This window comes from Gopherus flavomarginatus, chromosome 4 (genome assembly GCF_025201925.1).
Source record: "Gopherus flavomarginatus isolate rGopFla2 chromosome 4, rGopFla2.mat.asm, whole genome shotgun sequence".
In the NCBI taxonomy this organism is placed as follows: domain Eukaryota; kingdom Metazoa; phylum Chordata; order Testudines; family Testudinidae; genus Gopherus; species Gopherus flavomarginatus.
This window is the reverse complement of record NC_066620.1, coordinates 64,088,045-64,115,600: the sequence shown is the minus strand read 5'-3', so window position 1 is coordinate 64,115,600 and position 27,556 is coordinate 64,088,045. Positions and strand designations below refer to the sequence as shown.

General features: G+C 43.6%; 2 protein-coding genes across 2 annotated transcripts in view; one reads left to right on the top strand and one right to left on the bottom strand.

The window, feature by feature from the left end:
• The window catches only part of GLP1R (glucagon like peptide 1 receptor), a 98,523-nt gene extending 91,223 nt beyond the window's left edge, over positions 1-7,300 (top strand). Inside the window, exons 11-13 of the mRNA XM_050951584.1 lie at positions 2,091-2,229; positions 3,123-3,164; positions 6,742-7,300. Coding sequence (XP_050807541.1) covers positions 2,091-2,229; positions 3,123-3,164; positions 6,742-6,909 — 349 coding nt within the window. The 3' untranslated portion in view covers positions 6,910-7,300. The remainder of the gene's footprint in view (positions 1-2,090; positions 2,230-3,122; positions 3,165-6,741) is intronic.
• Positions 7,301-16,545: 9,245 nt separating this feature from the next.
• Positions 16,546-17,387, bottom strand: SAYSD1 (SAYSVFN motif domain containing 1). The gene is made up of 2 exons (XM_050948647.1): positions 17,260-17,387; positions 16,546-17,022 (listed from the first exon to the last, which is right to left on the bottom strand). The coding sequence occupies exons 1-2, from the start codon at positions 17,380-17,382 to the stop codon at positions 16,681-16,683; spliced, it is 465 nt and encodes a 154-aa protein (XP_050804604.1). The 5' UTR covers positions 17,383-17,387; the 3' UTR covers positions 16,546-16,680.
• Between the last annotated feature and the right edge of the window lie 10,169 nt (positions 17,388-27,556).

The window sequence follows — 27,556 nt, the reverse complement described above, 5'->3', positions numbered from 1 at the left end:
TGGAAGAAGGGACTCATTTTGGAGGGTTAAGAGAGAGAAGATGGATGTGGGTCCACATTATCTCTCGCTATCACAACCTCTGTGACCCTCATGATAGGGAAGTTTACGGATCCTGAACTTTGATACAGTGGGGCCCTCTCTGAGTGATGTTTGGTTTTGTGGCAACACACCCCAAAAAGCTTCACTATAAGCAGAGTTTCACTCTAACAGGAGAAGACTTGCCTAGCAAAAGAGCTCCTCCTCTTCACCCAGGAATACTGAAGTCCTGTAGCCTATCCTTGCAGTTTGAAGGGGCATTGACAGTTGTTAGGTGGGAGCCCTGAAAAGTTCCATTTTCACTCCAAGAGCCTAGAAAGATCAGACTGGCTCCCATGATGAAAACAAAACTGGAGGCCAGGGATTCCTCTTCACTCCTTTCCAAGAAGTTAGTGGTAACTTCTCCTTTCTGATGTTTCCTGAGGAGGTGGGGAGGGAGTGAAAGGCATTGATGCAGTTTGAAAGGTCTTGCACTTTTGCTGTGCTCTTTATAGCTGTTATTTGGTAGTTAAATACACCAAGGCTAGGTGCCCTAGAAATGCACTGGATTAGATTCAAGAGTATTTGGAAAGCAATTGGGCCTATCTGTGCTGGTGTCAGGCAGGGTGGTTTCTCCTTGTCTCTCTCAGTACTTTCTCTTTTCTCCTCCCTGCCACCCCTCTTGTTCATGGAGATCTTGATGGCAGCAAATCCCTTTTCCTTTGTGGAGGGGCTGAAGTTGTTGGGAAACTTCTTGCCTACCCCAGAGAATTTGGGAATCTTGGGAGAATCTTGGGAAACAGGCCATTTATTCCCCGCAAGGGTGTTTCTCTCACTTTTGCAAGACTTCCTAGCTGAATAGAACCATGTTGGGACTCCCTTCTGAACCTATTAGCACTGTTGATATGCCAACCAGAGGGGTTGCTGCACAGCCACATGAGGCGCCTCTCCCTTTCCCTCATGGGTGTCCCAGAGCAAGTTGAGTCTCTGCCATATAAGGAGGCAAGAGGCTGACCCTGGCTTCTGTAGGTGGCAGTGCAGAGCCCTAATTGCAAGGCAAGTGTGGCTGCTAGGAGATTTCCTTTTTAAACCACCCTCTCAGCCACTTCATGGAATCCTCTGCCTAGGTCCATTGGTGCTCCTACATCTCCCACTTGCCTGTAAGTGCACACTGATGTAAATAGCTGCTTTGGTTCTCCATCTCTCTGCTTACATATCATTTTGAAACACAGCATCCTGGGTGCCAAACTAATTGAGAGTCTGCCTTCAGTAGACTTTGAGAGCCCTGAGACTCCATTGAAGCCTCTACTTCCCATTTCCTCGAGGAACAACTTGCATCTTGTCTGCAGATGACAACTCCTCATGAGATGCTGATAACATGTGAGCTGGTTCTCTGGCCCCAGGCAGCCTAGGAATTCCCATCTTAGGGATCTGGCATATTTCATTACCAGTTTTGTGTTGCTCAGTGCCTTACTCCCCTCATCAGTGTTAAGAACCATTGGTTTTGGAAGCATTCTTCTCCTCCTGTGTATTCATATCTCTGCTCATTGCCCTTGCACTGGGAGATGTTTTACTTAGATTTTTCCCTCACTAGTGAGGTCCCTGGTCTTTGGAGCTTGCCTTGTAAGTGTCAGCAATCATTCCCTTTTATTTTAAGTTCACGTCTCTCATTTTACAAAGCTCAGTGACTTGCAGTTAATGTTAGCTATAGTGCTTTGAAGATGTCATGTGCTATGTAAGTGCTAAGGAATTCTAAATAATCCAATGTCAGCACTCCTCTTTATACAGTAATTTATAGCATTCTTCATGCCCATAGTGCCTTTGAGCCAACAATCTGAATGTGCTTTAGAAACATTATTGAATTAATCCTCACAACCCCATATTGTCACCTGGAAACATTTTCCCCTCGGCACATGGGAAAACTCAGGCACATTGTGGTAAAATAACTTGCTTGAGGTCACCTGATGACTCAGCAAGTCAGAAACAGAACTAAGGAGACCTAACTTCCAGATTTCTATGCTAAATCAGTAGCCGCTATACTGCCTGCTATGACTTCCCTTTCTTTATTACTTTAGATTGGCCAAGTCTACATTGACTCTGATCCCGCTGCTGGGGACCCATGAGGTCATCTTTGCCTTTGTTACTGATGAGCATGCCAGAGGAATGCTACGCTTTGTGAAGCTCTTTTGTGAACTCTCCTTCAACTCCTTCCAGGTAACACCCAGGAAACACACATTCAACCCAGTTTGTTTGTTAAATGCTGCTGGAGACTAGTTTGTCTTTCATGGCGGTTACCCTAAATTTCTCTCCTAATTCAGCTCCAGATGTTAGACGATTATGAACCTAGGAGAAGTAGGGTAGCCAAAGTGCTAAAATCAGGTGGCCAGAGTCCCGGGCCTGGCATCCACACACACTCTTTTTTAGTGCTTCCTAGATCTCCAGCAGTGATCTGACCCTTGCATCCACATGTTAATTTCTGTTTTATATGCAAAACCTAAAAACAAAAATTTCCTATGGTCTCCTGGGAAACTGTAATGGTGTCACCCAGGGCAAATTATATGGCTGCTACAATACCTTTTTGGAAATCTGGCCCTTGAAAGGCACATCTCTTGGACTGTAACTGTGCATGTGGAGAGGTAGTTAAGGAATATGGATAGAAAGGATGTGGGGGATTCTGTAAAGATTCTTTTTCAGCTGTTGTTTCACATGTGACCACTTTATAGGAATCTCCCCATTTGTGGTGGGTGGCCATTATTCTTCTGAACTTCCCACAGCCACCTACAACCTGCATTTCAATGTCCCCATGAATTGCTGATATATGGAGTATTATAGGCCACGGTCAGGGAAAGGGGAGAGTTTTAAGGAGCAAGGGTTGGAGGAACTTAAAACATGCTTGTCCTGTGAGAGCTGTTTGGGGTTATGTCATCAAGATTTTTCTCAGTAGAGAGGAATAAACTCTCATCCACTTTTCTGTTTCTTCCTCTATCTATGGAGCGTTCCATGTTGGAATGAGATTCTCCTCCCCCTGCAGGTTTGACTAGCAAAACTTGGAGCATTTCTGTGGGCAGTTTTTCTGACTGTTGTTCTATTGTCTTGTTGGATTTCAGGGACTTATGGTGGCGATTCTCTACTGCTTTATCAACAATGAGGTAAGAGAGATACCAGACCAGGTCCAGCTTGCCATATCAGCATCCACTGCAGAAAAAAGAAATCAAAAATGGTCGTGAACTATTAATTCTATCAGTTTAGGTTTGTTCTAGGGTTCCTGCATACAATAATGACCCACTGGAGGAAATTAGAGGGTGATTTCTCATCACACAGACTATGGGAAATGTTTCAGGCTACATAATTCAGGGATAGTTGTGGGCAGAGTCCTGCAAGTTTCTTTGATGCAACCTTTTCATAGGTTCATCTAGTCTGAACTCCTGTATAACACAGGCTATAGAACTTCCCCTAAAACAATTCCCAGAGCTGATCTTTTAGAAAAACATCCAGCCTTGATTTAAAAATTGTCAGTGATGGTGAATCCACCATGACCATTGGTAAATTGTTCCAGTGGTTAATTTCTGTCACTGTTAAAGATGTATGCCTTATTTCCAATCTGAATTTGTCTAGCTTCAACTGACAGCCATTGGATTGTGTTGTACCTTTCTCTGCTCGATTGAAGAGCCCATTGTTAAATATTTGTTTCCCACGTAGTTACTTAAAGACTGTAATCAAATCACCCCTAAACCTTCTCTTTGTTAAGCTACATAGATTGAGCTCCTTGAATCTATAACTGTGGAGCACATTTTCTAATACTTTAATCATTCTTGTGGCTCTTCTCGGAATTTATCAATATCTTTCTTGAAATTGTGGACACCAGAACTGGACACGGTATTCCAGCAGTAGTTGCACCAGTGCCAAATACAGAGGTAAAATAATCTGTCTACACCTACTTGAGATTCCTGTTTATGCATTCAAGAATCACATTAGCCCATTTGACCACAGTGTCACACTGGGGAGCTCATGGTCAGCTGATTATCCACCATGACCCGCAAATCTTTTTCAGAGTCACTGCTTCCCAGGATAGTGTCTCCCATCCTGTAAGTATAATCTACATTCTTTGTTCCTAGATGTGTAGTTTTACATTTAAACACATTAAAACGCACACTATTTGCTTGCACCCAGCTTACTAAGCAATCCAGATTGCTCTTCATCAGTGACCTGTCCTCTTTATTATTTGTGGCTCTCCCAATTTTTCTGTCATCTGCAGACTTTAGCAGTGATGATTTTTGTTTTCTTCAACATTATTGAGAAAAATGTTAAATAGTGTAGGGCCAAGAACCAATCCCTGCAGGATCCCGTAGAAATACAACTATTCAATGGTCATTCACCATTTACAGTGACATTTTGAAACTTATCAGTTAGCCAGTTTTTAATCCATTTAATATGAAGCTCGTTAATTTTATATCGTTCTAGTTTTTTAATCAAAATGTCTTGTAGCACCAAGTCAAACACCTTGCAGAAGTCTTGATAGATTACACTGGCACTGTTACTTTTATCAAGCATACCTGTAATCCAATCAAAAAAGATATTATTGTATTACTGTCCTTTAATTTTTTATTCATTGAGTCTCATATCAGCGGCCCCATTATCTTCCTCAGGATCAATGTCAGACTGACAGGCCTATAATTATCTGGAACATCCTGTTTACCCTTTTTAAATATGGGCACAACATGAGCTTTCTTCCAGTCTTCTTATTGAAATTACTTATTGAAAATCAGCATTAATGGTCCAGCAAGCTCCTTGGGCAGCTCTTTTAAAACTCTTGGATGCAAGTTATCCAGATCTGCTGATTTTGAAATATCTAACTTTGTAGTTGCTGTTTAACATCCTCCTGAGCTACTAGTGAAATTGAAACAGTGTTATATGATATGATCACATTGTTTTCCCCCCTCAAATATTTATTGAACACTTCTGCCTTTTCTGCATCATTATTGATAATTTTATCATTTTCATCTAGTAATGGACTAATATCATTGTTAGGGTTCTTTTTGTTCCTATTATATTTAAGGACAATAAGAAGGATATTGTTAAGAATGCTGGCCATAGATGTCTCCTGGTGTCCCTTTGCTTCTCTTATTGATTTTCTACAATTCCTAGCTTCTGATTTATTATTCATTACTATCAACTTCCCCTTTCTTCCATTTGTTATATATTATTATATAATAATACATAAGAAACCTTGTGGACCTGGTAGAACTCAGTGCTGGAAATTTATTTGTTTGATGTCTTTGAAAGAGATTATAGCTGACCCCATCAGTTTGCCTTAAACAGTATCTCTGCTTTATTTTGAGGAACTTGGAACCAGAACCATTGCCTTTTGGTTCCAAAAACTCAGTTAAGGCGTAGTTGGTAGCTCAGAGAACAACTCTTTTAACTAACCCCTCTAATAGGTTTCTTATCCTCTCTGTGGCCCAGGAACTAGAGGACAACATGACTCACTCAGACACACTAGTCAAAATTAGTCCATTACAGCAGACATGGGATGGCGAGTTTCATGCATGCTAAGCTTCCACATCTGGATGTGCCATATTCTGGTCCCATGCTTCAATTTAAGATATGACAATTAACTGATGTGTGAAGGTACTAAGCACAATGGTTTATTTTATGCACATAGATTCTTATGCTTAACTGCACTGCATAATCAAAGACACTGTGTAATGTCCTTCAATATCTGGTGAATGCTGTTTGGAAGAACACTGTCAAGGTATCTTTCATCACTGACATTTTTCTTTAACTCACTATTATTGTCAGGAACCTATTGGGAGCTCAAAACTTAGATGAGGGTTTCTATTGGATTTATCCTTTACTGATGCAATTCTTGAGCCTGCTGTTTGCTGAAGTAAATAGTTGCTATTTCTTTGCCTTGTGGAATGAACATCTTGAAAATCCAAAGGGCCAAATTCATCCAAGATGTAATACCACTTAAATCAATGGAATTACACGGGGATGAATGTAATCTCCGATCTTTAGGTGTTTTCAGTTTAAAACATGGAAGGAAAGTTAGCTCCTGGTCTACAATACGGATTTATGTCAGTATAACTACATTGCTATGAGGTGTGGAAAATCCACACCCCTTATACCGACCAAACTCCCCCTGTAAACAGTACTGTGTCAGTGGGCTTCTCTCGTCAACATAGCTACTGCCTCTCAGGGAGGTGGAGTACCTACACCAAGGTAGCGTCTTCACTAAGCGTTACAGCGGCACTGTAAGGGTAGACAAGATCTTGGACACTTTGGCTGTGTTTGCGTTAGGAAAATGTATTCATTGCTGACAATGGGTATGTGCAACAGTTGCTGCTGAACTGGAGCTAAAAACTAACTGCAGGTGCAGACAGGGCCAGACCATGTTTAGAACAGTTTCAGAACTGCAGATGAGCACTGCTTGGAGCAAGGTAATATAGACTAGGTTTGCTGGTGCCCGCTGCATAGCATAAACAGGTTTATTTATAGAGATAAGAGTAAGTGCTGTCATTATTTTACTTATGAAATAATGGTGTGATGGACCAATAAGGTAATTAGGGAGACCATTTGAAGCAATAATAAGGGAGCTTTAAAACCTTGCCAATGTCCTTCAATAATGTGATATGTTAATTTTTTTTCCTGTCCCAAAATGGGATTATTTCAAGACTTGATTCTTTCTGTATTAAATGCCTTTGTTTCCTCCTTTGCTCGTGTAAGGTTCAGACAGAGTTTCGGAAAAGCTGGGAACGCTGGAGACTGGAACATTTTTATGTCCAGAGAGACAGCAGTATGAAACCACTGAAATGTCCAGCCAACAGCCTAAGCAGTGGAGGCACAGTGGGCAGCAGTGTCTATGCTGCCACTTGCCAAGCCACATTCAGCTAGGATTTCTACAGATGAAAATAGAGATGAGCCAGATTACCCAAACTGAACTGTAGAAGGCACCTGAAGACCCTCAAATACCCAGGCAAGCAGTTTAAAAATGTCTGCTGGACCCAGATACTTAACCTTCTGTTGCTCATTGCTGCAGGCAGCTGGACAAGGTTTTCTAAGGAAAGCAGTCTGCTAATATAATCAACACACGAGAGGATAAATTGAGCATGTCTAAAGTAAGTTTAAAGAATTTGTTCCTGTTAATGCACGAGGCCTCCAGGTGTCCAAAACTTAAGCAGTGAATTGATCCAGTCACAAACCATAGGGTCAATGGCTTATTACTGTAGGTGGGCGAGCTGAGATCCACTGATTAAATTACAAGAATACAGAACATGACTACTGACAATAAACCATGTTTGTACTTTTACTGGGAAAGGTGATGCTGATATTCACTATTTTTAGAAAGAGACATTAGTGGAGTTTGAACATATTTCTTCATGGCACAGTCACTGGGCCACAACAGTTAAATGGCAAGAGCATCCCAAAATCAAGGTTGGAGGTATGCTTAACTGCTTGATGCGAAGGGGCAAATATGGGGCGTCCATAAAGCCTATAACTGGAAACAGTAATGTGCACACTCCTGAATTTTTTTTTAAGCTTCATTTGGAGAAGTATGTTCTGTGTATATTAGGGGCCTAACCTCCCGTTAATGAGTATGTGTTCTTTGGGTTAACGTTGACGTTGATGGTGTAACACCTGAACATTAAGCTTTTACACAGCACTCTGCATTGTCAGTTGGCTGCACACACATTAATATGGATGGAAGTAATGAGTTGCACCTCAGGGTAAGTGGTTGACCATGGATAGTTTTCTGTGGATGGTATGCTCTGTTTCTTGGGTGTACAAACATGCAAAAGTTATATTGTGGCCATTACACAACTTGCAACATTTTCTTCACTTTGAAATAATAGAATTCTTTGAGTTCTCTAGTATATTCACTTAGTTTCCTTGTCTCTTGCCTTGTTTATTTTCTTTTGGCATGATGTATCTTCAAGGTTCTTTTCTCATAATGCCAGGAACTAAAATATTGTTAATTGAGTTTATTTAGTAACTGCACTTTCAGCACTGAGGACAGCTCTCTGCTGTACTTTCTCTTCTGTGCTGGAGCTATTTAAATTTATGCTCTTAATGAGCCTTTAGAATGTCACCACTTACAATGTTGCAAGACGAAAGGAACTATTTATGTAAACTCAAAGCTCTTTCTAAAAATGAATGAATCCAGCCCAGAGGACCAATCAAGGTGCTAATTGCCCTCAACTCCTGCTGAAGTCAACAGGAGCTGAGAGTGCTCAGTGTTGTGAAGGGCAAAGCATACATGAGAAGAACAGTAAGAGAAGCTATCTAACCCTCGCGCCAGTTGCTTGGGCCAGATCTGCACTACACACTTACTTCAGTATAACTACCTTGCTCAGGCGTATCACTCCTCTGAGCAACGTAATTCTAACAACCTTCACCTCCCACCCATCCCATGTAGGCAGCACTATGTCAGCGGCAGAGCTTCTCCTGCTGACATAGCTACTGCCTCTCGCAGAGGTGAGGTAATTAAGCTGACAGGAGAGCTGTCTCCCATCCACTTAGAGCATCTTCACCAGAAGCGCTACAGCACTGATGCAGCTGCACCAATGCAAGTCTGTAGTGTAAACCTGCCCTTAGTGTGAAAGGACTTACTCCTGTAGTCCTTATTCAAGCAAACTGCCCCGTGAAGACTGACACTTTGTATGTATAAGGACCAAAGGATGAGGCCCACTGTTTATAGGCTTCAAATAGTCTAATGACTTATTTCATGGTGTATTTCTAGCAAAATACTCCTCCTCTCCCTACATTGATCCCCCTACATATCACTCTGACTGGTATTTCTGTCTCTCTTTGGCTGTAAATAAGCTTTGGTTGTATTGGTTAAGACCAAAACTTTGACTCCTAGTTACCTTAGAGGCCTGCCTCTTTCTCATGTTGTTTACTCCCAGTGACATTCACCCAAGGTACCCAACCTAATATGTATCTCGTGTAAATGTCCTGCAGGTGGCAGGGCCATCTCAATCTTTGAGCTAGAGTCACAAAGGGGAAAAATAGTAATAATAGTAGAACCAGCCTCCCATAATCTTTATTGCAGTGGTTAGAGCTCCTAGGATGCTGGAGATCCAGGTTCAAGTCCACTCTGCTTAATTGTGGAGCTGAGATGTGAAGCTGAGACTCCTGCTTCCCAGGAGAGTGCCTTAGCCACTGGGATATATAGTCATTCTTTCTCTGGTTCAATGGCCATTTATTTAAAAAGTGGAACAGCTTCAACAAGACAAGTTCAGTGGTTAGGTTACTCGGGTGGGAGACTCGAATTCAAATCTCTGCTCCACATCAGGCGGGGGAAGAAATAAAATCTGTCTCTCCCACAGCCCATCGGTAGCCTGGGAGCATGTGGGGTAGGTAGCTAGGCTCCCAGCAAGGAGCTGCCAGTGGAGCTGCGGCCGATGGAAGCACTCCTGGTGAGGACATGCACCACTGCATTAATTACTGAGGTGACTGTAAGTCGACCTAAGGTTGACTTTAGTGTAGAAACACCCTCTGTCTCTTCTGTTGAAGCGGTTCCACTGTGTATAAATACTTAGTCATTGAGCCAGAGAGAAAGAAAAAGTGAGAGAATGAATTTCTGAGAGAATGAATAGGCTGGTAGTTGGTTAAGCCATGTCTATGGCATATAGGAGAGTCAGCTTCAAGACCATGTTCCAGTGATATTTAATAATACAAAGTGGAACAGCTTCAGCAGGAGAGATTGAGAGAGACCGATCCCAGGATATTCAACAGCCTCGTGGTTAGGGCACTTTCCAGGTCTCCCACATTGTAGGTTTCAAGTCCCTGCTTCAAATCAATCAGGCAGAACAGAGATTCAGAGCTGGGTCTCCCACATATTTATCCATTGGTCTGTTTAGTATAATGACACACAAATATGCCTGGCAGCCACAACAATGCTTGAACTGTTGGCTCTCTTTTATACAAGACCTGAACCAGTAGGCATGCACCTAGTTTGACACCCTAGCTCATGCCTAACCCTGGTGGGATTCTCAAACAGCTCAGCTGTGTCATGATTTAGGGTGTTTTGTACATGCTCACTGGTAGAAATGTAGGTACCAGGGGAATTTAGGCACTTACAAGTTCAGACAGCAGCTGAGCAGGAGGTTTGTGAATGCCATTGGCACCTAAAGTAGCAGTTAGATACTTATGTCCTCTGTGAATCTAGCCTTTAGACTCTGGTTTGCAGATAAGCAGAGGGAGAGAGAAAGCAGAGTCTTTTGAGCTCAGGACATGCTGGAAGGCCCTTATATTTGCTCAGACTTTTTTCTGAGGTGGGAGTATTCAAAGGAAGTGGAGGTCTCTACTGTCATGCAGTTTATAGTTGAACATGAATCAAATTGTTATGATTTAACTATTTCAGTTTCAGACCCAAATAATTCAGTGATTTAAGTAGTCTAGAACCATGCAGTGAAAAAATAAAATATAGCAAATTTCCAAGAAAAGTTTTGATTGAGCTGCAACTGTCTCCCTTTACACAGTAACTATTACTTCCTGTGAATGAAACATTTTAACATAAAGCAGTTTTGTATGTACTTTATTAATACACATTTGTTTACATGCATATGCGGAATTCTCATCCAGAAAGAAGAGACTGGACCCTTATTTTCACCATGACAAAAGGTTAACAGTGGCATGCCACATGTTTCTATGTGGTAACAATATGTTGCAGTAATGCAATTGTTTGGGTTAGTCAAGATAAAGGAATTACTATCAGATCAGCCCATTGGTTCAGTACAAGCCAATACCAGCTGCTCCAGAGAAAAGTGCAAGAAACAACTAAACAACTATTGAACAACTAAATAATGACTTCCCCTTTGGGAAAGTTTCTTCAGATTAGCTTCACAAAGCTTACTTTTAGATACCTACAAAAGCGTAGGACCGACACTGCGATTTGATGACAAGGGTGTGGCCTCCCACATACCAGGTTAATGTGCCAACCACTAGTAGGCAGCCTCTGAGCACATGTACTGAACTGAGCCCTGCATGTGATGGATTTGGCCAGATATCTGCATGCCTTGGTTTGTGAATTGTTCTGGTGCTTAGGTGGGGAGCTAGGCATGTGGACACCTAGAAGGAAGCAACAGTATGCCCGCCCTGAGGTGCTGAAGGAACTTTTAACACGTACGCACTAAATGGAGGTATGGCAGGAGTCTGACAGCTTGCACTGGAGCCAAAATTGGGCCTAACATTTAGGCACCTAACTATACCTCTGTGAATCTAGCCCTTCCTAATTCCCTTTACATAGGCATTAGCTTACAACACCATTTTAAAAAAATCTTATCCAATGTAATTGGTTATTCCTACAAAAGCTCAATAGTATCTTGTGAGCATCAGTGTTGGTACATAATTAACCTATAGCAGCTTTAAATTTGTTGCCTTTCCATTTCCTTGATGGGGTTACTGCTCTTGTATTGAAAGGGTAAGCAGAAGCACCCAACCTACCTGCTGTATTCCTCTGGCATGGCCCTGTATTTTAATTCTCTCAAAACTAAACAAGCCCCCATCTTTTCACTCTCCTCTCATATGGAATGCCCACCCTGCCTTATTTTCCTCACCCCACTCTAAAAGACCCGATGAAGCCTCTAATTCAGCAAAGTGCATGCTTAAATGCTTTGATAAACAGAACTGGATTGACATGAAAGCCAAACCTGTAGGATCCCAGTGAATGGGCAGCATCACAATAGGTAAAATTAATGACTGACAAATGCAAGATACTGCACAGCCAAAGGAATAAGTAAATTAGAACCCAGCCACGGATGAGTAGTTAAACTGTTACATCTCATGACAAAACTTGTCTACAGTAATAGCCATGAGCATATTGTACAGAAGTGATTAAAAAAAAAAGTTGGGACATTTACAGAGTAGGATAGAAAAATCGTAGTAAAAAAGTTATAATGCCATGATCTAATTCAATAGCGTACCTTGCCTGGAATAGCACATTTACTTCATCAGCTGCCTCAAAAGATACATAGCAAAACTGGAAAGGGTCAAGAGATGGGTGATGAGTGATTACAGGCATGCAGAGATTTGAGTTTAGCACAAAAGGATGACAGACACTTAGAAGAAATGTGCTTTTGTCAGTGACTGAGAACTTGCTCCATCAATTAAGGGTTGAAAGTTTCACAGTCACATCTCTTCCTGTTGCCATTAAAAGGAGCACTCCAAAACCTCCAGGAATACCCAAAAGCATGCCTAATACTTCTATGGTAAAACACACACAAGAAAAATTAATTTTGGAGGAAACTTTCAGGCATCCTCTTATTTGCCATAAAGAAAATACAAGTTCTCAATCCTTCACCTCTTGTGCAGATCACCTTTCAGAGACAAAAAATATCATTTGTCAAATACATAAAGTTATAATGGAAAAAAAAATCCTCACACCAGCCTGGTTGTTAGTGACCCAACATGTCAAAATATTTAGGCTAATTTATTACATCCTGCCTTTGGGGGAGGAAAAAAAAAAAACAATTTCAGACAGGGCCTAGAAGATAGTTTTCACACATTTGACCAGCGTCTTCAATAAATCCTTTTGCTACCTTCTGTTACATGACTGCTGCCTATGCTTCAGAATTTGCCGTACCTTTTTAACCTGCATTTATGAACCCTGTGAATGTGTATTTTTTGTGCCTTCTAGCAACATGCTTACTCACTGTGATTATAATTGGCTCCAAACACTTTGAAATAAGACTTTAAATGCACATATAGCGATGATGTCACTAAGGGTTTTTAGTGAGTGAAAACTTCGTCTATTCTTGCTGCCACAAAGAATGTGTACTCTTTCATGAATGTTTAAATGTTAATTTGTATTTGAATGTGATTTCTTCGCATGTAGAAACAGAAAGGCAGCTATAGCTGTAGTACATGTTGACCATATAAGCTCCCTGTGCACATTAAATGGATGTGTAGTTTACTTATTTTTCCTTGGAATGTAATTCCCTTGTCACATAAATCTGTTATTACTGGTGTGTGTTTCTTTTTTTTGGCTCCTTTTGGTGGAATATTCAAGGAGAATTAAGTGACACACAAGTTATGAGTCTCTCAAAGAAACAGAAAAACCTTTATATAGTGGATATTAAATCATTTATTGAAAGTCTATGTCCTCAAGCGGTTTGCATAAAAACATCATCATCTTCTGTAGTGTTAGTAACTTTCCTGGTCTCTCTGTAGCAACAGCTACTCTGCTACCATGGTGAACCACTGGAATCAGACTGGACATCTAAATTAGTGTTTTGAACAAAAGTGTGCAAATCAGAAAAGATATTTTGCTCGGCATATGTTGATACCTCAGTCTCTTAGAAAGAGTTACTAAAATTTCTAATCTAATTATCAAAGCAAACAATCCAAAACTAGAAGTAAGTCTAATCTCTAGCTAGAGAGATGCATGAAGAGCCTCAGGGCTTGTCTACATCAGAAAGTTGCAGCGCTGGTGAGGGAGTTACAGCGCTGCAACTTAGGAGGTGTACACATCTGCAGGGCACCACCAGCGCTGCAACTCCCTGTTTGCAGCGCTGGCCGTACTCCCGTTTTGTCTCGGGTGTAGAGGATCCAGCGCTGGTGATCCAGCGCTGGTAATCAAGTATAGTCACTTACCAGCGCTTTTCTTGACCTCCGTGGAATAAGCAGGTATCCCAGCATACCTGAGGAAGCCTCTGGTAATCAAGCTGGTCTCCTTCCCCGGCTTGCTCTCGCGTTCCCCGAACCCCGAGCAAGCAGGTCTCCTTCCCTGAGGTTTGCTGGGTGGTTCCGGGAAGGCGAGAGCAAACCGGGGAAGGAGACCAGCTTCGCCGCGGTTTGCTCTCGCGTTCCGCGAACCACCCTGCAAACCGCAGGGAAGGAGACCTGCTTGCTCGGGGGTTCGGCGAACGCGAGAGCAAACCGGGGAAGGAGACCAGCTTCGCCGCGGTTTGCTCTCGCGTTCCGCGAACCCCCCTGCAAACCGCAGGGAAGGAGACCTGCTTGTTCGGCGGTTCGGGGAACGCGAGAGCAAACCGGGGAAGGAGACCAGCTTCGCCGCGGTTTGCTCTCGCGTTCGCCGAACCCCCGAGCAAGCAGGTCTCCTTCCCTGCGGTTTGCAGGGTGGTTCGCGGAACGCGAGAGCAAACCGCGGCGAAGCTGGTCTCCTTCCCCGGTTTGCTCTCGCGTTCGCCGAACCCCCGAGCAAGCAGGTCTCCTTCCCTGCGGTTTGCAGGGGGGTTCGCGGAACGCAAGAGCAAACCGCGGCGAAGCTGGTCTCCTTCCCCGGTTTGCTCTCGCCTTCCCCAAAACCCCTTGAAGCCGCCCAACAGCGCTGCAGTGTGGCCACATCTAACACCACTTGCAGCGCTGGTTGCTGTAAGTGTGGCCACTCTGCAGCGCTGGCCCTATACAGCTGTACTAATACAGCTGTAACAACCAGCGCTGCAAAATTTTAGATGTAGACATGGCCTCAGTAGATCAAGGGCGATTAGTATCCTTACTATTGTTCTTTCCACTCAGAGCATCTCACTATCTTCTACAAACAAGAATCCTTGAAGCACTTTTCTCTATTCCCTTTCCACCGCCTGCTGGTAATTTGGACTGCAAATAGTCATTTATACTATATATCTTTGTTACACAAAGGGAATAAATTCCAATCACATTTAAAACATTTGACTTTCTTTTTTATGGGTATGGTCCCATTATGATACAATAGATTCGAGGCAAACATACTAACATTAGTCAGTATTGCAAAGCCATGGCACAGATTATCGGAGTAAACGCCTCCATGGAGACTTGTGCTAGAGAAACCTCTCACTCTTTAAGGGATAGTAAAGTACAGCATCTGCCAGAGGCAAGGACCGCCAATAATTCAAGCTGAATGCCCAAAGATGATACACAGTGTCTCTGTCCAGCCAGAAACCAAAATGATTTCTTGGAATGGGAGATTATGCATATTTAATAACCAGGACAAAACAGCATTATTGTATTTTTCCTGTATTAGATCTCACCCACCTACAGTTGTGAACAGCTCAATAACTATAAAGATGTCATCGCTCATTACGTAGGCAGTCTTGGCAGAGCTTGAAGCCCTAATAGTTATTTTTCATCTCCTGAAACCTAAATTTTACTTTGAAACCAGAAGTAACTCTTGGACTGGATTCTAAAGCAGGATAATTATTTTATAATAAATCACATTCCCATAAGGATTAAGTAAAATGGGAAAAAAATCAAACATGCTCCAGGCTGTAAACTTGGCTGAGTGCAGAGTATAACGCATCCTCCATGCAGCATTACAAAGGAGGCTAGGTGCCTTTGTATTTGCATGGGCATTCACAGTATGTGTGGGGTGCTGGGCTCAATACCACCTCTGTTGAAGAGTTTATTCCTTAATCTGCATAATTAAGAATGTTATAGCAAGTTATGGGTACCAAGTCAGCTGACTTTCCCTCATCATCCCTTAATAAATGGCAGCAATAGCAGCCTGCCCAAGTGCAATTACAGTGATAAGGAGTTATTAATCATACTATTAAAAGGCCAGCTAGAGCTAAATAAAATGTCTGTTGTTATTGACATTGTTTGAGATTCCCCAGCAGCTAAATTTACCCTTTGCTGCGCAACTGTGTCCCAAATTTCAACTTTCATTTAAAAAACATTTGGTTTCTGGCAGAAAGAACCTTGAAAACATGAACTGAATGTAGGGGTACAGAAAGTCTGACAATAGCTCAGAGGTGTAAACTACCCCATTCATTACAATCAGGGCCCTGGGGACTCTGCTGTCCTATCATTTGGAATTTTTCCCACTATATACCACTCAGCGTTTTTGTTGTGGAATTTGCTATGCTGTTGCAGCCAGGCACCCATAGGATATGCCTGCAGCTGCCTCTTGATCTTCAGCTTTCCCCACAACAGAGAAGTAACTGGATTATAATCCATGTTCCTGCACTGTCCCATAGAGGAAGGCAGCAGGTCACTCAGCTCCCACTTACCTTTAGGTGGGAGAAGAGGCCAGGAGAGTGGGCTCAGGCCCCCTTAATCCCATCCTCTCCCACTGCACAGCATAATAAAAAAAACTTTCATAAAAAAGGGTTGGAAATAGTAAATACAACACATTTTAAATCCTTCAATATTTTCAGCTATGACACAGTTATATGTATGGGGGGAGAGGATACGAAACAAGAATGAAGGGTATTTCAGGGGCAGTAGAATTAAATTAACAGTGCTGTGAAATTTGGTCCCACAGTAGCTGGGGTCCTGACTCTGAAAGCCAGGCTAGGCTTGGATTCATTAGGCTGCTTAATATTAATCTTAGCAGGTTAATTGTTTTCATTGGTGGGCCAGCAGCATAAGGAAATAAAGGCAAGGCGGTTCAGACTGCCCTGCCCTCTGAGGTACCAGAAGCCTGTGTGTCCAGAAGTTGTGTACAAGCCCATCTCAGTACATTACAATTAGCACCACTTTGTGGCCATAACTTCAAGCCAGTAGCCGTCAATTAAGGCATTTCACCTGAACGGAGCTGGCTACGCTCTTATCTGGAGCCACCTCGAATTCACTCCCTTAGCGAGGACACTTCGTTTGGCAGTGAGACGAGGATTTAGTCCACACCTGAGGGGTGCGCCTGAGGCCCGGCAGCGCAGCCAGCGCAGCGCAAGGCGGCACCGGCTCCCGGAGGAGAGGCGCGCACACAGAGCCCTGGCGCAGCCGCTACCGCCCGGCGGCGGGTCCGTAGTGTAACTCGCGCTCCAGCTGCTCCGCGGTGAGCGCGCCCTGGATGGCCTGGCAGCCCGGGTTGAAGACGGAGTAGGCGCTTCGCTCCCCCGGCCGCCTCTCGCCGGGGCCGCGCATGCCGGCGTGGAGCCAGTAGAACAGCGACAGGACGAAGCAGGGCAGCCCGAACTGCAGCTCCGCGGCGAGCCCCAGCAGCACCAGCCAGAGCAGGAACTTCAGCAAGGCCACGTGGCTCAGGAGAGCCCGGGCGCCCCACGGGGCGGGGGCGGGGGCACCGGCAGCCACGTCCTGCGGGGATCCCGGCCTGCGCGTCTCCTCCTGGGGGGGCAAGAGCGACGGGGTGTGGGTGTGCGGGGGGGGGCACTGCGCCCTGCGCCCGGCTGCCCCGCTCCTCCGGACCCCCCCGCGGCCTCCCATGCCTACCCCGCCCGCCGGGCCAGCGCTCACCGCGCTGCAGAGCCCCAGGAGGCCGAGCCGAGGCGCGGTACGTGGTCCCGGCGCCACCCCGCCAGTGGCGGGACGGAGTGAGTCTAGGCCCTGGTCCCTCCCCCTCACCTGGGCGGGGCGGTCCCGCGGGCCGCGGCCTGCGTCCGGCCCCGCTCGCTGCTCGCTCGCCGGGGCCGCCGTGGGCTGCGGGGCGCGGCGCGCGGCTCGGAACTGCGCCAGCCTCTGCTCCATAGGGACCCGCGGCAACCCGTTCCTACGTCACTGAGCGCTCGGGGGAGGGGCCACCCGCCGCCCCGCCCCCAGCAGTAGGGGGCGGAGCTATGGGGAGGGGCGTGGATTCCTTGTCTCTCCCCTTCACGCAAGGGGGTAGAACCAGGACTGAGTCGCTGGGGGTCAGAGCGAGGGCTGGTGCCTCGATGGAGGCAGATTTAAGGCCCAGCCACAAACTGGCAGGGGGGGCTCCAAGTGCCCTGGGGAATGGCACAGATGAAGGACCCTCCCTAGGGGAGGCGGATGGATGGGACCAGAGGTGGGGCCCATCCTCTTCTTCCGCAGGGGCCGGGCTGGTGCTCAGCCCCATACCTTTGCAAGGAGGAGGGGGCACCTGCAGCTCTGATCAGGGTTCGGGTTGGACTAAGCTGTTTGCCTTGGTACCAGAGAGCGCGAGTGCCAACAACATGCTTGGGGTAGGCTTGGCTCTGTAATGGGCTGGGTCATTTGATGGGTTTTACAGTTGTTGGCTTTCACTGATTGGTCTCTGGCCTTGGGGTATGAGACAAGGCATGTGGTAGGCTGGCCCATGCCTTTCTTTTTGTAAGGACTAACCTATTTCACAGAGAGGGGAGTGGGGATGCTTTTCCAACTCCACTTTCTTTTAGTAGTTTAGTTTTGCTGCATACAACATTAAGTTACACATAAAAATATTAAAATAATTGTGTGTACTTATAGTATAAAAAAAAGATCATCGTCGCTCTCTCTGTCCTCAGTGGTCTCTGTTAATTCACTGTGCTACATGCCATGCTGAACTGTTGAAGCATATCCTGATGTGGGACAAAAAATTGGAACATAGGCTATGTTCAGTGCACAAATTTAGGTGTGTTTTCTTAATTGACAGAGTAGGGGTAGGAGGATTCTAAAATGCAAAAGATGTGCATGTTCATTGACCTCCAGTCAATCACTAAAAATACTCCTACAGCCATTTTTAAACTATAACTTTGTGTTCAAGACACCTATGACCAAAAAAACCAATAAGCGACTGCCAAATAAAACAAGCCCTTGATTCAAAACATTAAAGCAGCTTTTAAAAAAAAAAAAGCAAGCCCACTTCCACTGGGCTGTCTTGCAAGAGCACAGATGCTTAGGGGATGCAGCCTTCTGCTCCTCTCCTGCTTCCAGTGCCCGCACAGGTACTACATCCCTCTAGCCTAGGCCTTCTTAGAAAGAGGGGGGCATGTAGGGGACATGAATCTCCAAAGGGGCTTAACAAAAAAGAGTTTGGAAAGCACTGATCTAATGAGAAGTTCCCCTTAAATGACTGGAAGTGATCATGGCAAAGGGAGAGAGAAACACAGTAAGAAGTAGATGTTAATTTAATAGCAGTGGTGGATACTGAAACAAAAACACTTGTAGTAATATCAGATGTTAAAGAGAGGCCCTTTAAATGCTTCAAAAACAGAGGCTGAAACATGGCTTTTAAGATGGAAAGCAGCATATAGGCACGGACGCAGGTATAATAGGCATGGGGAGGCTAAGCCTGCCCACGCAGGATGTGGCACACTTCCCTTTGGATGCACATCACCAGCCTGCCACCTATGGAGCACCACAGCCTAAGTGGGGCCTAAGGTTGAATGTGGGCAAGGCCTCAGGGGGAGCAGGCCAAGCAGGGGCAGGGCCACAGTCTGGGTGCTGGAGGTCACCTCCACCCCCTTCTAGGGAGCTTGCGGCCTTCAGGCCCAGTCTCCCCAAATGCGGGAGTCACACGCCACCCATGCATGCAGGTTATGCTTAACTGGCATAAATGGCAGCAAAACTATTTTAAGTCACGGAAGCCTATGGGATTACAAAGACCAATTAGCACCATCTACAAACTCACTTTTTAGACCTAGTAAAATTGAACTAGCTTTTTTTTTTTTTTTAATGCAACTTAAAAGCATGGAAAGCTGGTTCAGTCATTATTTCAACCTTCTGCTGCTGTCATTACACCTCTGAAATACAAACTATCTTACAGTAGGTGGCTCTGGGTTTATCATCTCTGTGGCAGTAATGCTCTGTTACCAATGAGATGTCACTTCCATTCTATTCTGTAGTTTCCAGTTGCTTATAGCTCTTTCAGAAATTACCTTGGGTGAATGGGAGTGGAGTGGGGTCAGGGATGAAATTTCTCATGCTTGGTGTTTGGAAAATTAAATATAAATCCATGGTGCTGTTTTTCAGTTACTTTAGGGTGGGGGAAAATTTTATTTTTCAACTAAGACAGTTCTCACCTGCATATTTTACACTCAGTTACAGATCAACTTTATTTTAAACATTAAGCCCTCACACCTGTGCCATGCAGAATCAAAATTTTTGCCTTGTTTAAAGAAAGGTGGTCTTCAAATAAAATTCCAAATGTTTTAAAATATCATGCATAGGACCTTGGTTTGCTGCCTGATGGATCTAGTATGCAGGATAAAATGTCCTTCTGGTGCTGATGAACATATCAAATAGCGCACACCTGACGTACTGAGGTTTGGACAAAAACATGAGCACTTAAAGAGATGAATCCACACATACATCAACAGTGGTTAGTATGAGAAAGACCTATAATTAATCTTCACTATCTGTATATATGACTTATTAGTTTGGTATTGAACTTATTATTTCTGTCAAAGTCTTCTCAAAGTCTCTATATTATATTTGTTATGCTGTTTTCTTGTGGTTTGGGGCAACCCACTTTTCTGACTGTTAAGGGCAGAGAAAGGTTGCTATGAGAACCTTAACTTCAAATGTCTTAACTTTTGTGCAATTGTAACTTCATTCTTAACTGTATATTACAAACACAGAGACTTAATTCAAACCGTATTAGTGTCCACCCACACTAAGTGACCATTCCTAAGTATCTCTTCAATGTGACCAAGAACTGCTTAAAAATAGTCCCCATGGCAAAACAACCTGGGCAACCTCTATCTACAACTATAATGACCATATGGCCTGTGTAGCCCAACAAGCCTTAACACTGGATCCTCAGGCAGTTTCATTTAAAGCAAGCAGCTGATACGTAGACTCCCATTGTTGCTGGGAGCTTTGTGAGTTTCCAGTTAAAGTCCAACATGTTTATAAACATCATCTGATTAGCTGTTCAACGTAAACTCAGCATTTGAAAAGGTCACTGCTTTAAGAGACTTAAGAATAGTTGCTTAATATTATATCATTTTCAAAATATGTTTATGCTCTACACACACACATATACAAGCATGGCAAGATATGATCAGGCTATGGCAGATTTAGTTCAAAATGAGGCAAGTATCTCTTATTCTTGCTGCAATAAAAGGATCTGCTTTTAACTCAGTTTCTTGGCTCCTGTTCATGTCTTTTATCTTTGGCATGTCATTCTTATAGCTACTATCACATGGACAGACCAGTTCAAGCCCATCCCTATAGGCCAGTTCACTTGTACGTGAATATCAAAGGAGTTAAATATATTAGTATATGTTCAGGCCAATTCACTTGTATGTTAATAAGCGCTCAAAGGAGATGTTAATTGTATTGTTTTTACCTATCTATATCCTGTTGTTTACTATTCTATTTACATTATGCATGCCTGGTAATTAAATAACCCTAGATCAAAGTTTGTGATAGTGTAAGAGTGTATTCAGGAGTCAGAACTTTGTGAAAACTAATGGAATGTTACTTGTATAGTTTTCACTTATCTATTCCTATTATAATGTAATGGTAGGCATTTCCATTACGTGTATCCCTGTGATTAAATAACTTGTTGAATGCAAATGAAGAGAAGTGCTAAATTCAAAGCCATTGACCATTGTGTGGGTATATACACTTGTAAGATTGTTGTCTGTGAAAAGAAGCTAGAAATACTGATTAAAAAAGTTTCTTTATCTCTGGACTGTGTGGGTTCTAACACAGTAGAATAACTGAACAAGAAAACAGAGATCCCTGAAGTTATTTTTGGTAGCCCTGAAAAGACTCTGGGGAAACTGGCAGATTACTACATCTGTGTTACCATTTTGGACTTACAATCTTTGCCTTACCTGTTAATGTACCTGCTATAGCCTCTCAATAACTCATTTGTTTTTCTTGGCTAATGAACCTTTGGTTTACTAGAGAATTGGTTGCCAGCATTATCTTTGGTTTGAGATCTAGAGTACCAACTGATTTGAGGGTAAGTGACTGGTCCTTTGGGACTGGAAGAAAACTGATGTGGTTTGATTTTTGGTTTATGTGACTGTTATCACTATGTCCAGGCTGGCTGGCTGGCAGGATGGAGAGTCTAAGGGCACTGTCTATGACTTTATGGCAGAATTGGTATAGTAATCCAGGAGTGCATATTTGTTACTGGTTTGGTGAAATCTAATTATAGATTACACCATCAGTTTAGGGTGTCTGCCCTGTTTTCTGGCATCTGACCTGAGATTGGTGCTTGGAGTGGTGAGACACTGCAGACAGCGCTGACAGCTACAATAATATATGACAGTCCATCTGCTTTCAAAAACAGGAGTAAGATCATTGTAAGAATTTGGATTTTACTTAGCTTTATGCCAAACCATGACTGCTGTGTCTTATAAATGCAAAGCAGCTGTGATAAATGAAGTGTGTGGGGGGGGGGGGGCAGGCAGACAGACAGACAGGTGGGTGGGTGGGTTAGCTGAGCTCCCTTTGATGAACCCTCAGCCAGCCAGTTAGCTGTAAAATCACTCTTGGCAGCTGTTCTCTGCTTGCTTTGCCTGTAAAGGGTTAAAAGTCCCCCAGGTAAAGAAAAGAAACTGGACACCTGACCAAAAGAGCCAATGGAAAGGTAGAACTTTTAAAATTGGGAAAGAAACTTTCCCTTTGTCTGTTGTTCTCTCTGGGCTGAAGAGACAGGCAGTAGGAATGTTGTGTAAAGTTTGAACCAAATATGAAAACCATCAGATCCTATCTAGAACTACTTTTAATAACCCAAATATGTAAGTAAATTAGGATTGTTTAGGAAGACGCAATTAGGTTTATTTCCTTTTTTTTTTTTTTTTTTTTTTTTTTTAAATTTTAAAGGCTTGTGGACTCCTCTGTGCTAACCCCAGATGCCTTTGTTTGCTTGTAACCTTTAAGCTAACTCCTAAGAAAGCTATTTTGGGTGCTTAATTTTTGGAATTGCTCTTTTAAAAATCTCAAAAAAGCTTAAGTTCCAGATGTATTTTCTTCCTTTTTGTTTTTAATAAAATGTACCCTTTTTAAGAACAGTATTGGATTTTTGGTGTCCTAAGAGGTTGGTGCATGTTGTTTGATTAGCTGGTAGAAACAGCTAGTTTCCTTTATTTTCTTTCACAGCTCTTCCCTGGAGGGGGCGGAGGTGTGAAAGGGTTCGAGGATATGCCAGGGGAAGGAATTCCCAAGTGATCCTTCCTGAGTCCAAGGGGTTTTTTTGCATTTGGCTGGTGACAGCATTTACCAAGCCAAGGCCAGAGAAAAGCTGTAACCTTGGAAGTTTAATAGAAGCCTGGAGTGGCAAGTATTAATTTTTAAAATCCTTGCAGGTCCCCACTTCCTGTACTCAAAGTGACAGAGTGGGGATTCAGCCTTGACAGCAGCATAGTGACTGATTTATTTTTGTCCAGGCAACAAACAAGTGAAATAAAGAAGACTCTTATTCTTTAGACATTTTCACCTCTCAGCAATTCTGTGCCCTTAACCAAGTGTGAACATCTTCATAGCTATAATATAAAATAATCTTTAGAAAATCAGTCACACAGATCATTAGAACAGGTGGGACACGGGCTGCATTTTGCTTCATTTTCCCTCTTCAAGAACTTTTAAAACTAAAACTGGCTTTGGACATCATATACAATCTGCAAGACAGCAGGAATAAACTGAGTGATGTAAGGATTGACAAAATAAGAACCTATTCCAATTTGTGTCCAAAATGTAAAATGAATCTTTTTTTAGTGATTGCACAAGGGTCAGTTATTTTTTTCATTTTCACAAGTCTGCATTTTCTAGTTCCTTCTGGAAGCAGAAGGGCTGGAAAGCTAGTTGAAAGGCTATTCTTGAGGTATTTTGAGATGACTGGAAGCAGGAAGCAATAGAAATTTTACCAGGAAACCGCTTCTTTAAAAATTTCCATCCTAACTTAGATGGCCTAAAGGGATGGAGAAAGCCCCTATGCACATATTAGATCTGGTCTTTCTGAAATTGGCACATCACTAAAATGGTACCACCACACCACAGCACCAGCAACCCATTTCTTCAATAATAAAGCCTTAATCAGATCTTTTGTCCAATAAAAGTCAAATCTTCATGGAAATGCTTCTCCAAAGCTCTTTCAGCCTCACAAAAAGTGTGAATTCTATCCAATTTTGTGCATGCCATATTATTCTGAAATAATATTGATGATAAAATTCTATTAATTCTCTTGAGTACAGATGTATTCCTCTAATTAATTGATAGGAACTTTCTCTTTCATGACATCAACATCCACTCATGCCGACAAGCTAAGTGCCATTAATTCAGGCAAAGGCAACTGATAATTAGTATAATGATCTGACTTTATTAGTTCTATGGAGCTGAGGGAGAAAAGTCCGCAGTAGCTTTAGTTTTTGAGGTTGTGAAAATGTGTATTAAATGGAATGGAGTGGGTAGACTTGGACTTATCTAATTCCTTACAGAGGTTTTTGCTTATGTTATTTAGAGCTGATTAGTAAATGGAAAGAAGAGACATTTGTTTTGTAAAACTTGTAATTTAGATTAATTTTTCCTCCTAAAATTCAAGTATTGGAGAATTAATTTTTAAAGAGACAGATTGAATTTTGGTTCCTTTTATATTAGGCCCCGTCTACTGGCAAGTTTCTGCACAGTAAAGCAGCTTTAAGCACTGTAACTCACAAGGTGTACCCATTGCCAAGCCACTTAGTGCATAGAAACTGCGCAGATGCAGCGCTATAAACAAAACACTTTGATGAGAGGCGTAGCGCTGGCACTGGGGCTACAGCACTGCGGTGCCAGTGTAGACACTGGTGACTACAGTGCTGCGATTGGCCTCCAGGAGGTGTCCCACAATGCCTGTTCTCACTTCTCTGGCCATTGGTTTGAACTCTACTGCTCTGCCCTTAAGTGACCAACTGTCAACCCCACCCCATAAATTCCTTTGCAAATTTGAAAGTCCCCTTCCTGTTTGCTTCCTGATGTGTGCAGTGGTCTCAGCGCATCTTTCCAGGTGGCCATGCCTGCTCCATGCAATCCCCTTCTTGGAGCAATGCGGAGCTGCTGGACCTCATCATCATTTGGAGAGAGGAGCTGTGCAGTCACAGCTGTGCTCCAGCCGTCGGAATTATGATACCTACAGACAGATTTCATGATGCATGATAGGAAAGGGCCATGACCGGGATACATTGCAGTGCAGGGTCAAAGGGAAGGAGCTGCGAAACGCCTTCTACAAGGCATGAGAGGCAAACCGCCACTCCAGTGCTGCGCCCACAAGCTGCCTCTTCTCCAAAGAGCTGGATGTGATACTCAGTGGTGACCGCACCTCCACTGCAAAGTCACCTGTGGATGCTTCGTTGGCTTCGTTGCCAGTCAAGAGTGGACCAAACCAGGAGGAGGCAATCTTGGATGAAGTGAGGGATGGGGGAGCCAGAGGCAGAAGATGACTTGGAGGCCAGAGATACATGCACTCAGGAGCTCTTTTCTATCCTGGAGGAGCCTTGCCAGTCACAGCAGTCTGATCTTGGTGAAGTGCAAACAGGAGAGGAGGCCCCTGGTATGTGGATCTGATTTTGGGAATTGCTGAAGTGAGTTGTTGGGGGCAGGAGGGTTACGGAAAGCAGGCTTGTCTCCCACCTAATGCCTAGTTTGAGCGGCGGAACAGGCTGTTGATTGACTCCCTCACTTCACCTGACTCCCTCAGAGATCTCCGGGAAACTCTCACAGAGATACTGGGCAATCTGCTCCCACAGGTTCCTTGGCAGAGCTGCTTTGTTTCTTGCCCCATTAACGGTAACTTTCCCTCACCACTCTGCCGTCACAGAGGCGTGGGGGGACGGGACCACAGCTGCACACAGGCTACCTGCATAGAGACCAGGGTCGATGCCGCAGGCTTGGAGAAGACCCTCACTTGATTCCCTGCTCACCCTCAGCAGCGAGGTATCTTCCATAACGATCACTTCCTGTGGAAAGCGTGGGGACAGGAATGATTGTCAGGCCCCTGCTGCAGGGCTGGCTCTTCCCAAGTGCCCAAGAGCCACATGCCCAGTGTACAGCAGGGTCCGGAAAGAGTGATTTACCCTGCCCCTGTGGCTACTCACCATTCTGGGGGTCTTGTGGCTTGTGTGCGCTTACCTGGGATCAGCCAGTTAGTGACAGGTGTGTGAGGACTGGCTGTGTTTTAAAGCATTGAAACAGTGTTTGTGTTGCAAACAATACTGCTTCTGTAAAATGTTGCATTTAAACTTCACAGAGATGACCTTGGGAGCACGGCCTCCCTCTTTGTTATCGGCGGCAGAATGGTTGTGAAGAATTAGAAAGCATCCAAGAAGAACTAAGAAGGACTTTGTGTGTGAAGTTATCATGCACTTCGCTGCTGAGAAAAAGGAATTAAAGAAGTGGTGGGACAGTAAGAAAAGGGAATGAAAGGAGAATGTGGCACACCAGAAAGAAGCCATGGAGCGGCTCTTAACCATTATGAAGCGCCAAGCGGACACACTCCAGGCAATACTAGCTCTTCAAACCAAGCAGCTCCGCACCCACCCTCCCCTGCAGCCACTGTTGCAAACCTCTTTCCCATGTGACCCCCACACACCACCAACAGACTCTTATCAACCTCCTCACCTCCACTCTCTACCTGCAGCATTCCACTCCTTCCTCCTCACAGTCCAGCAGTGTGGACTCCCAATACCCACTGCATGCAACATCCCTGAAGTACAGCACCTGCTGCATCATACTCCAAAGGAGAAGGTTGGGTATGATCCCTGAACATACACAAATTTACAGCCATCTTGGGACCCGTCATCCTTCTGAGACCTTCCATTCCCCCCCATCTCCCTCCCTGCTGATGAATTTTTTCATTTGACTCTCTCCTCTGGTTGTTATGTTAAGGCCCCTTCTTGCATCATGTGGACCAATCACCTCCTACTATTACAAGTACTGCAGTCACAAGCATAGCAACAAATATTACTGGCTTTCAGCTTCAAATTGCTGCCTCAAAGCATCCCTGATCCTTACGGATGGGGAAAATAAAGGTGGTAGAGAGGACAGGTAACTTCCAAAACCACAAAGGGAGCAAGCACCAGAAGAGGCATGAGAATTCAGGAGATTTTGGTTCCAAGCCCCATGTTTAGACCATTAGATCATGTCTCTTCTATGGTCCTTGCTGACTCTGGAGACAGTAAATGCTATACCTGTGCAAAGTATTCACATGAAAAAATACTGTAGGTTGAAAACAAAGGGCTGAGCAACAATGTGGGTTTTATCAAAAAAAACAAAAAACATAATTTTCAGAAGTCTTTTGTTAAAAGGACACCAACTTGAATCTAGCTATTTTTTTAATGAGCATTTAATGTACTGTATCTGCCCCCTTAGTCCCCTGTTGATTTTTGAGGGATGACAGTCAATTTTTACAGTTTGTCTATTTTTCCAGTTGATTCAATTGCACAAACATACACTGATCTGCCACTCTAGCATTCTCCTACAACCAGCTTCACGCATACAAAGACAGCTATGCAAACCTTCTTGGTAAAAAGATAAACTCTTGGTTTTTGGAGGAGTGGAGCTTCCGAAAAGGATCTGGCTCTGATATGGCAAGACATCATCCAAGAATATTGTTCTATCATCATATCACACACAGCATAATCACAGACAAGCAGAAAAGCTGAAGATGATAGCCTCAAGTTCCTGCTGATTATTGTAACATTAACAGTGAACAAAACTAGAATCATTCATGATCTGACTTTGGAAGGAACACCATATGTTGCCTGCATCATTGAGATCTCGTTTGATGTCATTGTCAGGCTGTCTAGAGTAGCTCACAACAGTAAGAGCCAATCTCAGGTCAGACTGTCAAGAAACAGAGTACAAACCCCAAACGGATTGTATGTTTTATAATTAGTCAACAGCCCTACTTGGGTTGGTGAAATCTACTTGCAGTTAACTCACGCAATAAACTCAAAAAATTAATCACGATTGAAACAATCACAGTTAAATTAATCTGACAGGTAAATAT

Bases quoted from the DNA above. Each gene is read 5' to 3' on its own strand.
- SAYSD1 (XM_050948647.1), bottom strand. From the start codon at position 17,382: ATGGAGCAGAGGCTGGCGCAGTTCCGAGCCGCGCGCCGCGCCCCGCAG. The intron at 17,023-17,259 runs GTGAGGGGGAGG...TTGCCCCCCCAG, and splicing joins CGCGGGACCGCCCCGCCCAG to GAGGAGACGCGCAGGCCGGG.